The 12,014-nt window shown below is 52.0% G+C and overlaps 1 protein-coding gene across 6 annotated transcripts in view; it reads left to right on the top strand.

Moving 5' to 3' along the window:
• Positions 1-12,014, top strand: part of SOX13 (SRY-box 13) — a 72,375-nt gene that overhangs the window by 47,016 nt on the left and 13,345 nt on the right. For 5 of the 6 annotated variants that reach the window (XM_025193982.1, XM_014526733.2, XM_025193981.1 and 2 more), the window contains exons 2-4: positions 9,842-10,049; positions 11,251-11,356; positions 11,586-11,672. In XM_025193982.1, coding sequence (XP_025049767.1) covers positions 9,843-10,049; positions 11,251-11,356; positions 11,586-11,672 — 400 coding nt within the window. In that variant the 5' untranslated portion in view covers position 9,842. The remainder of the gene's footprint in view (positions 1-9,841; positions 10,050-11,250; positions 11,357-11,585; positions 11,673-12,014) is intronic. The other variant, XM_025193983.1, reaches the window with a different exon arrangement.

Genomic DNA, 12,014 nt, shown 5'->3' with positions numbered 1-12,014 from the left:
GGTTCAGCATCTGATGTGTCCCCTTCGAGAACAGGGGGACTTAAATCTGCCCTTGCAGAAGTGAGAGGCTCTTCACTGCAGTAGACTTTGTCTTGAGCAACTTTAATCAAATGTATTCACAGCAAAACGCGAGAGTCCTCCAAAGGCCAAAGCCAAGCTTGTAAACTCCCCTGGATCTTAATTTATGGCTGTGGCCAGTTGGCAGACGTCTGTGAGCCTTATTGTTCGTGCTGTGAATTGGAACCTGGTGGAAAACAAGATGACTTTTTTCGGGGTATTTTTGTGAGTCTTTCTTTTTTTTGTTTATTGGGCAGTGCTGTGCTTTTTTGGCCCACTGTCCTGTCCCGAGTAGCTAAGCAGCGCAACCGTTTCACAAATGGTATGAAATCATGGTATGGCCTTGTGAAGAAATGGTGCTCCAGCCCCAAGCTTTGGGCTCAACCGGGGGGGCGGACGGACGATGGGACATGATTTAATGTGGGTTTTGCTACTTTGGGCCCAAATCCTGCAATGCTGGCTGATGACACTTCAGCACTGCTGATCCTCAGTTGAAAGTTATTCTGGATGGGGCCACCCTGTGTCCTCCTCACAGGTGTTTCCATTTACAGTCACTCCCATTTCTTTGCCAGGCAAAATATCCCCCCCTACTCCCCCAAACTATTTGCCCTGTCGCCAGTGACTCTTAGCCTGGAGTCTTTTGGGGCTTGGCTGCTAAGAGCAGTTAATTTTCCACGTTTCTTTCTGAACGGGTCATTTGTGTCATGTCCTATGTGGTGGGGTCTTTATTGCAGTCTTATCGTCTATCAGGCCCAAGACAGGCAGAAATGTGGGCTCAGTTTTCCTTGACGTCTTTGCTTTACTCCACAAAGGTCACCATTTCACTCAGCGCGAGAGATTCAGTGGTGATAGGGGCCCAATGCTGCCCTAGTGAGATGGGCCCTCTCTAAGCAGCCTGAATGCAGTTCAGAGCACTGTGGCACCAACCTTGGAGAATTCCCAAATCATGAGAGAGGCAAAAATTGCCATCTCAATAGCCAGAGGGTGAAGCGTCAAGCTCTTCCCTTCCACTCTGAGTGCTAGGAACTTGCTTTCCCATCCGCTGCAAGCCGAGACTCTCACGCAAGCGTGGGGCTCCAGCACTGAGAATCCAAGAGCAATGCCGAACGGAGTGAGACTTGCACAATACCTGTGAGAGCCGGCAGTGCGCTGACCTCCTGGGAGCACGGGGGCATGCGATTCAACGCTCTCCTCCGCGGCCTCGCTGAGGACATGAGGGGTGGAAGTTAGGAGGAAGCTGCCTATTCTTTTGTGCGCCGAGGCACGCCGGGAGGAAACAGTTGGAAACAGCCCCAAAAGGACATGCCACGTCTAGCCGGAAAGCAGCCTGCTTGTCTGGCAGGATACATGCTATTGTCTCCCCTGGTGGCCAGCGGGGATTCCTTGGGCTCTGTTTGGAAGGAAAAAAACTTGCATTTGTCCTATTTTTTCCTCTCCCTTCTCTCGTGGGGGGCATTGAGGTTGCAGCTTGTAGGCCTGGAATGCGGCTTGGGAAGACGTTTTAAAGGCATCCCATGGCGAGAAGTGTCCGCTGTGTGGGGCCCTGTGTACAGTTGGGCATTGTGTTTTGGAAGACAAGTGATGGACACACAAGTTTGTGATGCTTCCTGAGAGCATGACCCCGATCTTCTGCAACAGGAGGTGGCATTGAGTCATGTGTTGGCGGGGCCTCCAGTAGGTGCTCTGTCAGGGCAGGCTGCAGCCAGATGCAGAGGGGTATCTCTGTTTGTCCCTGTCTTGGCACGTGGTTTAAAAATGACCTTGCAGGAAGGCGAGGGTAGAGATGCTTTTCAAAGGGCCAGACATGCTGCTTTGGGAACCATCCCCCAGCCACAGAGATTTTGCAGTGCTATGCCACGCTCATCTCTGCACCCCAGCATTGTCCCCCTTTAGAGCCACACCTTCCCTTGATACTCTGTTAGAGCTCAGCCCAGACTTGAGGTCCCAGTTTGGGCCTGTCTCCCAGTTCAGGCCCAAGGAGAAAGCCATGGACCTACATCTTCCATCTGGAATTCGTCCCACCAAGCTCCAGGGTGGCAGGAGCCAGAATTCCCAACAGTGCCCAATCAGCCAGCTGGCCCATGCTGTGGAGAACATTATTCCTGTATGGGGAAACTGAGGCAGGGCAGTATAGCTATTTCAGCATCTTGCCCCCATTTGACCATCAGGCTGGTGGCAGAGGTGGGAACCAAAACCAGGAGTTTTTGTGGATCAGCTAGGAAGTAACCAGGCAATGTTTTCTGCTAGCACACGGGAAAAGCATCAGAGGGACTAGGCAAGGTATAAGGACTAGGTAAGCTGTTGGGTTCATTGACTGTAGTGTTTCAGAGCAGGTTGAAGGAGAGCAGACGCAGAGCAATGGGAGGTGAGTGTGTCTAGGGGCTGACTCAGATCCCACTCACTGCTCTAGGCTCAATCCAGAGGTCATTAAGGTCACGAGGCTTCAGCTTCACTGTAGTTCACAGGCCACTAGACTAGAGCATCTTAGTAACAGGCTCTAAAGAAAATTCCCCTGCAGGCAGCTCCACTCCCCCTGCTACCTTGGGTTGGGACGTCTTTTCAGAGCATCTCACGTGAAGGGCTCCTTCCACCCCAGCCTGCAGCTTGTTTTCGGACATTAACAAAGCATCCCAACCACCCCCCCCTTTTTTTTTCAACAAGCAAGTTTCACCCTCCCTCTCCTGGGATGCGGTCACGGAGAAGTTAAAAGGCCAGATTTTGCAATAGCGGTTTGCACCCACAATCAGGGCCAGATTTTCCAAGCAGCTTGGCTCGCCTCTGAACAAGTGGATGGGAGAGCCCGGCCTGGGGAGTGAGGAGGTTTTGGAAGTCTGTCTCTAACTGTGGCTGAGCCCTCGACAATCGGATCCTGAGATCTTTTAAAAACTTAGTCCCACATGGTTTTCCCTGGGGCAGCTGGGGACAGGCTGGGGTGCAGGTGTGAGCATCCTGACTCCCAGTTGCCTGAAAACTTATTCCCACAGCAACAAATAAGTGTGCTTGCCACTCCTTGGACTCTCTTTGTCCTCTGGCTGCTTGAGACAGTTTGCATGTTCTATTTTGTTTCCCCTTCTCCCCTCCAGTGCTTCTTAACTCTTTTAGCAAGGCTGGGTTTCAGTCGTGATTTAGTTCATCTGCTTCTGAGTTACCTGCAGAAACTTTTTTGCATTGTTGTGCGGACTGAAGACAACTGGAAGATGTTGCTGTGCCTTGAGGGGGTCGCTGTTCTCTTAGCCCATATGTGATGGGCATCGTGTTAGTTGCAGGGCATGGGCAGATGTAAGGTTTGTAGTGCCTTAATTTAAAGTGCTATAAAAATTGAGCAGACAGATGCCACATGGTGCTAGAATGCTACTAATCGGCCTGAACTCGATAAAGCAAAAAACAAAACAAAAAAAGCACATTTTGGATGCAGTGAAGATAGCTCTGAAGTGCTTCCCAGTGGCCCTTCAGCTGGGAGATATGGATGCTATTGAAACACTACAGACAAAAAGTGCTTTAAAAAAAGGTGGGATTTGGAGGGCTTTGTCTGTCTGCCTGCCCCTACGCTCTCTAGAGCCTGAGACTTGTCTGTTGAAGGGAGGAGAAGGGCATAACTGCTTCAAGGTGCCTTGTTCATCAGGTATCTCCCGTTGCTCCTGGTCCTGTATTTTTTCCCTAATCCTCAAGTACTTCATGCAGTTTGGAGGCTTGGCTGTCGCCTGTCACTTGTGCAGCCCAAAGCACAAGACTTGGCCTGAGCAGCCTCCTAGCAGTGAAAGAGGGACTCTCAGAGGCCTGTCCACTTCATTTCCAGTGGTTTTCCTCTGCAGTCGGTAATTAGAAACACGTGGGCTGTTATAACCATAAAGAGCACCTTTGCAGAAAGCCTCCCAAGCCCAGATTGTGGGATCAGTTGCACTTGGAAATCCACGGAGGTAAAGGTACAACAGGTGTGGAAGTATTGAGTCAAGTTACCTTGATGTCACCCCCACACCTGACCCTGCTCTTCCTCTTCCCCAGCGGAAGTCCTCCATAGAGGGTAAGTCACTGGAGAAGGGTGGGAAGGTCACAGCTCCATGCCCTTAATTTGCAGGGGTCTTAGTGGATGAGGTACAGCCTCCCTTGTCTTATTCCAAGGTCCAGTGCTTCAGTTGAAGGAAGGATGGGACCTCACAAGGTCTCTACCTGTGTGGTGTTGTGGGGAACAACCTAGAGGACATTTTTCCTATATGATACTTTGGGGTTTCCCCTTGAAGTGCAGAACATCGTGCATTGGACCGGTCTCCAGCGTTTTCCCTCTTTCCCCTGCAAGAACAAGAGCATCTGAGGCCTGGCTCCACTTTGGGACCCACTTGGATGAGCCATCAGGGTTTAATCCAAGCAAGTTCACATTTTTGACCAATAACTACAGTGAGAGAAACTCCGTGTGTGGTCACATGGCAACTTTGGCAAAGGCCCTAACCCCGGAAAAGGTGCCACTCCCTGAATTCAAGGCCACCAGAAAGAAATTTCTGTGGTGCCAGGCATGGGTGGGAGTTTGTCAAGTGGCTGCTACTCTACTGGCCCTTTGAGCTGTCCTGTGATGGAGTAAACAGGGGAGATAGGATCACATTTTTGCCTGGAAGGGTGGCACAGTGCAGGGGGACAATGGCAGGATGTGCCACAGAGAAATAACAATCAAGAAAGGAAAGCTGCATAACTGCTGTCGAAGAAAGCGTGTCGCCCTCCCAAGATTTCTGCTCTTGGTCTTACAGGGCCAGGTATTTAGCAAGTATAAATGGGCCTCCTTCCATTGAAGTCCATGAGCATCCAGCCTCGAGGGAGGAGATACCCTAGGGAACTGTTACACCAAAGTGATCTGATCCCTTTCAGCGCTGCAGCCAGTACCGGGGGCCTGCAGGGGATGAAATAACCCTTCTGGTCAGGCTGGCTCAGGTCTCCTTGGCAAGACGCTGGCCTTGCAGGGCAAGTGGTCAGCCACAAGTTGTTCCCTGCAACACACAGCTTAGCCGAGCAGCCGTGAGTCATGATCCCCAACTACGTGTCTGAGATGCCATGGCCTTAAGCAGGATCGTCCTTGTGCTAACAAGGGGTTTAGCTGCTGCTCTCCTCTTGCTGTAGCCTGTCAACACTGGAAAAGGCTGTGGCACGAGATGTTCCTTGCAGAGGGGTGCACATCTCCCCAAAAACCACCCAGATTTGCAACTGAGAGACCAGGGAGGAGCCCCAGGAGGTTGAATGCCCATGCATCCAGGAGAAGCTGCCTTCCCCAGCCCAGCCACAAATCCAGCATTGGTTATGAACCAGCGGGGTGAGGAGAAGACGTAAGCCTGTCAGCCTGGTCCCGCTCATTTGTGTTGCATTCAGTCCATCCCCCCAGCCCGTCCCTCCACAAAAGAGGGAACATTAAAGGAGAAGATCTGTTACATGAAGACATTTTCCATGTGCCAAAGCCAATTGTTCCCGTTCCCATTGTCTGCTCAACAGAGGAGTCCCTTGAGCTGAGCACCTGAGACTGTTAGAACAGGCCTGTTACCAGAACCAACCCCGTAACAAGATAACAGTTTTTTTTTCCCCCCTTTTTCTTTCTTTCTTTCTTTCTTTTTTTTTTTTAATTTTTGTTCGGCAAACTGTATAATAAAAGTACAATGAAGGCCTTTTCAAACAGGCCCCTATTAAAGTAACAAACCCATTTTAAGAGTAAACTTCTAGTGGCATTGAAAGGTTAAGTACAATGGAAATCTGACCTGCCGGAGGAATGGAACTTTCCTTTTGTGTGCTCTTTAAAACCAATACGTTTTCACCGCGCCACAAGCCGATTGTTCCCGGCTCCTCCATTGTCCGCACGACAAGCTTGCCTTCTCACACAGCTCTGCACCAGCCGGAGGGGGAGAGCCGGACCGGCAACAAGAATGCACTGAGTAATAAGGACGAGAATGAGAGCTGGGAGATGCCCCCCCTCCTCCCTCCATGCTCAGTTCATTTCCATTTCTAGTCCATTGTGAGACTCCCGGGCAGGTCACCCAGCAGCTCCCAGTTTCTGCCCCTCTGACCTTTGCAGGTTATTTATGCTCTTCAGAGTATGCATTTTAGCTTCTGGGGGGTGCAAGTGAGTGAGAGGGTTTTGGGTCTAGGGGGTGCATGCTGGACTGATAGTCCCTAAGGAGGAATATATCTCTTCCTGAGCAGGAGAGTTTTGCATGGCAGCCACATAGCAAACCCAAAGCAGCTCATCTTCTCTGTGCTTGGAAATGGTACCCAGGGCTAGCCATAGCTGTCTGTCCAGGGTCCAACTGGCCTCCATTGTGCAGCCTGTGTTGGTGCTCACAACCCCCCTGTGAAGAAGGAGGGGGCTGTTGTCTAACACTAGAACTTGAGGCTGAGCCAAAGAGGTGTGTCAGTGGTTGCCAGTGGCAGCTAAGATACCCCCTGGTACCTTAGCTGCCATTGTAGTCGGTGGGTACCAAGGAACCTAAAGAGCTTGTGGCGTCTGGCCTCATGTGACTTGCCTGAGGTCCTGTAGGAAGTCAGTGGCAGAGCACAGACTGGAACACTAAGCTCTTAGCCCCTATGCCACCATCCCGGGGGGGCAGCTATGGTGTAGCTGCAAGTAAACCTAGGGACCGTGGTTGGAAATGGGCTTAAGGGTGGGCTTGCTGCTGAGTGTATGCTGTGCCTTCTCCAGGGTTCAGGCTGTGATCCCAGGTCTCGTGGCCCATTACTGTGAGGCCAGTCCAGCCCGTAACCCACAGCTCTTTCTCTAGGGGAAAGGCTGGGGACGATGCTCTCCATGCTACTCCGTGCCATCTTGTGGGTGGACAGCAGCCCCCTCAGGTCTTGCCAAAACGCTCATTTTTCCCTTGCTGGGAGACGTAGGATGGCACTAGGTCCATTGACTGCTTCCACACCGTGAAATGTTGGAGAAGGAATAAAGGAATCCCCGAGGAGTGGGTCCTCCTGCCCTTGCTGGGACCTGTCAAAAGCTTTTGGAGGCAGGGAATGGGGTTTGGTGGTTAGAGCAGTGGGGGAGCTGGACTCCTGGGTTTGATCCCAGCCTGATGGTCAAATGGGGGCAAGATGCTGAAATAGCCACACTGCCCTGCCTCAGTTTCCCTGTACAGGAATAATATTCTGCACAGCCTGGGACAGAAAAGGGAAGCTTTGAGGTTTCCCAAGTGCATGGAGTCCAACGAGGTCTGAAAGGCCGGGGCGAGGAGGTGTTGCGGTGTGATCATGGGGCCACAAGGAGCATAGGTATTTCCCCTGCACCTCTGCGTGATGCAAAGCCGATGGGCCGGATGAGGCCAGGCCAACCCTCAACACAGCTCTTGACGCATCTCCCCCGAGGTTCTCACTCTCCTCCATTTCTGGTGCAGTCATTTTCTCCATGGCTGAGGTGCAATTAATGCTATTGTGTTTTATGATTAGGTGTGGAGCTGTGGAAGGGCCCCACTTGGGAAGCCCAAGTTGTGGAGACAGACCCCTGTCTTGGGACCTTCTTGTCTAGCTCCTGGATTGTGCCCATCTCCAGAAGATGAGGCTGTTGGGTCTCTGGTTTAGCAGTGGGGAAGGAGTGGAGGAGGGCCGTGTTGGGGACATGGAGGCTTCTACCGGGAGTTACTGTACCTGCCAAAAGGAAACCCAATCGCCTGGAAAGCGCAATGATTTGTTCAGAGGAGGGCAGGGAGCTGAGATAAAAAGCCCTGCTAAGATCAGAAACTCTGGCGCGCACAGTACTCCATTGTTGAGCTGTCACACTTCCCTTTACTTTATTGCTTTTGTCCAACACCCTATTGTTCCACTTCCTTTTGTCCCCTATTCAGAGCCCTGGCTTTTCATTACCCAGCCGGCCTTGTTGTTTTCATTTCTTTTGTTTGAAGTTCCTGAGAGGAAGGTTTTATTTTCAGCGGTTTGATTAATTCACAGCTTGAGCCGGGCTTTGTTTGTTATGTAATTGCTGCCCTGCGCTTTTCCAGAGCTCGCACAAGCTGGAAGCCGCCATCGCTCCGGCCCTGCTCCCTGCCTGCTCCGGGGTGGCACAGGCTGCAGCGCCCGGCACTGTCGCCAAGCTGGTGGGGGGGCTTCTCAGGGGAAGGACCATCTCAATGGAGCTTCGTTTAAGAGGATCCAGCTGTGGTCCATTTACTCTGGTCAGTCCTGCTACCTGCCATGGATGCAGCAGTCCATATTATCCGGTATCTATTGCTCTATCTACCAGGCCGTGCCAGCCTAGCATCGCTGCACTGCAGCAGGTCCCATTGTCTCCTGGCTTGGGATCCCATCTCCAGCCACAGCCGATACTGGAGGATTCAGTGTAAGCATAAATCCCTCTCCTTCCTGCCCCTCAATTTCTATTATTCTCTGGAGGGAAGGGTTTGGGCAGCCAAATTTTTTCCTGCCCACTTTCTCCCTGCTGGTGACCAGGCCTGGCTGTGGAGCATGAGAGTTGGTGGCTTTCATAGAGCAAATCCTTGCTGGAGCAGCTGCAGATAACTCCTTCCTCCATGTACCCGCCTGTGCCTTCAAGAGACAACTTGAGACTGAGGTGCTGCACTAAAATGGACTCGGATCCCTGGCTCACAAGGCCAGATGCATCGGTGTCTTGGCTTGTTGGCCATTCACTACTCATGGGTTTGCAGATGAGGCTGATGGTGTTTCTCCCCGATGAGCCTGGCCCCATCGGCACAGCCCCGGCAGAGGATTAGCCTGGCAGTGCTGGCAGTGTACTTGGCATCTCTTTCTGGCTAGCCCTTGGTGGACTCTTCCAGGACCTGCTCTCTGGATGCAGGAGGTCCCTTCTGCATTGAAGCAGCCTGGTCTCGAGGCCAGGAGGCAGGCATCCCTTGGGTCTAGTTCCAGAGTCAGGATGAGCTCCTGCCACAGCCTTTGCATGGGGCCTCACTTCCAGCTGTGCTCAATGTCTGCAGCTCCTGCTACTTTTCAGTGTGGGGGCTGTGGGTGCTCGGCTTTGAATAGTCTTGACCCCTGTGGGCCTCAGTTTTCTGATCTGCAGAATGGGGAGAATAACATAAAATGGGTTTGATGATTCTTTTCTCATGTAATGTGGGAGGGAGGTGTTTATCCATGCCTCGTCACAAAGGCACATGGGAACCCTCTGAGAAAGCTGCTAGGCAAATACAAAGTCCAAGATCCTCATCCGACACTCACTTGCTTTCTTTTCCCTTTCTTTTCAACTCTGCCTTGGTTTTTGTTAGACTGGCATTGCTGCATTCTCTTCATTGATTGTAATGAGGAGGTTTGGGGTTTATTCTCCTGTGCACTTCTGGTCAGCGGAGCCAGTACCTGCAGTAGAAAAAGCAAAAGAAACCGCAGACAGCGGGGTCTCCATGAACAGCAGGAGAATTTGAGACCTTTGTTCGTTCTGATCTGAAAGCAAATTGATTATACAGAGCTGGCCCAGAAACTCCCCTGCTTGTCCCAGAGGGAGCATAGGCCTGGAAGGTGTCTCCGGGGCCATCAGGTCTGGGCCTCCCGAATTGGGCAGGCAGAAAGGGACTAGCATGGAAGGTGTTGAAGCAGCGTTGGGGGGCTCAGGAGGTAAAGCCTTGCTAGGGCAGGATGGGATAGTTGGTGTCCCATTGCTTTGCTGTCAGTGCAGTGTAGGTCATTGGGGAGTGCCCATACTGTGCATTTAAATAGTGTGGAGGCCTCAGTGCCCTGGAGGTGCAGTCCGAGGGGAAGGGGACCTGGGCTGTTCCCACTTCAAGCACGTTCCCCACAGTTCTGCCTCCAGAAGACAGACTTGGCCCCATCACCATGCTCAGCATCTCTCCTCCCGCAGGATGTCCATGAGGAACCCTGTCTCTCCCCATTTGGACCTCGATGGAGCTGGCAACATGGTGAACTGCACCATCAAGACAGAGGAGAAGAAGGAGAGCTGCTACGAGTCTCCAAAGGGAGCAGCTGCCGGTCCCGAGTCCCACACCAGCAGCTTGCACGGAGCACCGCCGTCGCTGAGAGACACCGCTGACCCCCGGGCCCTGCCACAGGTGGAGCCAAATCCTCTGGTCCTTTCCATCCTCACTGCTCACAGGGCAGAAGTCGGGGCAGACCGGGGGGCACCGGCTTGAACGTAGTAGCACCTGCTGCCCCCTTGTCTGGCTGTTTGATGGACTCACCACAGTCACCAAGCACCTTAGATCCACCAAGTCTTCAGGTCCCTGGCTAGTGCACTAACCACTGGGCCATTTTCCCCTCCACCCTCTGCACTGCCAGCAGCTGAAGCCATAAGCCAGGCTGCCCTCCTATGCAAGGGAAGGCAATGGAGCTCCATGGAAGAAAATTGCTGTTCCTCTTCCCATTGCCTCCATTTCACTCTCCTCCCGAGGAGACAGCACTGTTATCTGAGGCTCCCCCAGGCTTTCTGCTCACTGTCATGCCTGGGGTTTGAGCTGTGGCCTTCAGAGCAGGTGGCCCCGTGATAGCAGCAGGCAGATGTGCTGCCTTAGAAACGGCTCCAGCTCCTTCGGGAGACCTGTGGCCACGCTCTCATTTTCCTTTTGTAATTGCTCCTGGGTTTTCCGCCGCTGAGCACTGTGCCTGGATAACTTTCCAGCCGCCTGCCCCCACCAGCCCAGCTCCTCCAGGCAATTGTTTTTGCCAAGACAAATCTTTTGCAAAGTAATGTTTGCAGCACAAAAATTCAAGTCGCTTTGAATTCTCCAAAGACTCCCGGGGCTGGTATGAGATCAGGAATAAGGTGTCTCCAGTTGAGAAGCGCTTTTCAGCAGTCACAGCCCAAGGCTCAGAGTTAGGCTGGAAAGCAGCCTGAAGCAATTAGGCCTCTAACTTTCCTGGGTTTACCCGTTGTGAACACCATTCAGCCTTCCTAGGCTCTGCCCCTACCTGTTCTGCTCACTGAATCTGCCTCTTGACTCCCACAGTCTCCCCTGGCTCCTGTGTGGAGACCAAAGGCAGGTTACTTACCTGTCCCCTTGACTTCCCCACTTCTGGGTTAGGCTGCCTTTTGGAGTGCATGGAAATCTCCTGCGAGGTTCATATCGGAATGCCTCTGTGTCAGCTGAGCTCAGTGTGCTGCTTCATCTGTGTCTGCTTGCCTCCCTGCTGCTCCATCTCAGGAGCATCCTGCGGTGGTCCTCAGGGCTTCTTTCTGCAGGAGTCTTCCCCTTCCCCTCCCTGGTGTGCTTGGCAATAAGCAGTCACTCAAGAGTAACTCTCTGTCCGTTCCAGGAATCCCCCTCCCCCGGGAATGACGCAATAGACTCCAAGAGCTCCACATTTGAGCCTGCCGTGGGCAGCCAGGAAAAGTTGGACTTCAATAGAAACTTGAAGGAGGGTGAGAAGGATTTTGGACATTCCCTATTCCCTTATTATTTGGTATCTTGTCTCTGGCCTCCAGTGTGCAAGTAACCATGCTTGGGCCAGATCCTCAGCTTGCATAAATCAGTGTAGCTCCATAGACAATGGTGGCCACAAAGAGAGTAATGGTGACAAATCATGTTTCTCTTTCTGTTTTTCCTTTCCAATCACTCTCTCTCACCCCCCACTCTGCTTTTGGGATATAGTTATGCCAACCATTGAGAAGTTACTCTCCAGTGACTGGAAGGAAAGGCTTTTGGGAAGAAATAACATGGAATCCAAAGAGGTGAAAGGCAAGTTGTGCTCTTACATTGTCTCTAGAGGAACACCCTTCCGCTCCTGTATCATGACTTCCCCATCACACTGTTTTTATCCTTTCTCTGGTGCTTATGGATGTCAACACTGGTGGAAAAGGGTGTGGGTAGGGGTGGGGAGAGGGATTTTGTGAATGTGTATCCCTCCCTTTTGGGGGGGGGGGGGGTGTCAAAATTTGATGTTTTTGGCAAAATTGTTCTGTGAATCTTTTTTGCAGAGGAAAAAAATAACCAAGTCTAAGGACTGGTCAAATGGCCAGAGCTCAGATATGCACCTCTGTAGAGTGATTGCTACAGAGATGAAATCCAAGGCAGCCCTTG

This window comes from Alligator sinensis, unplaced genomic scaffold, assembly GCF_000455745.1.
Source record: "Alligator sinensis unplaced genomic scaffold, ASM45574v1 scaffold872_1, whole genome shotgun sequence".
NCBI classification, from domain to species: Eukaryota; Metazoa; Chordata; order Crocodylia; family Alligatoridae; genus Alligator; species Alligator sinensis.
This window is presented reverse-complemented; position numbering and strand designations above follow the sequence as displayed.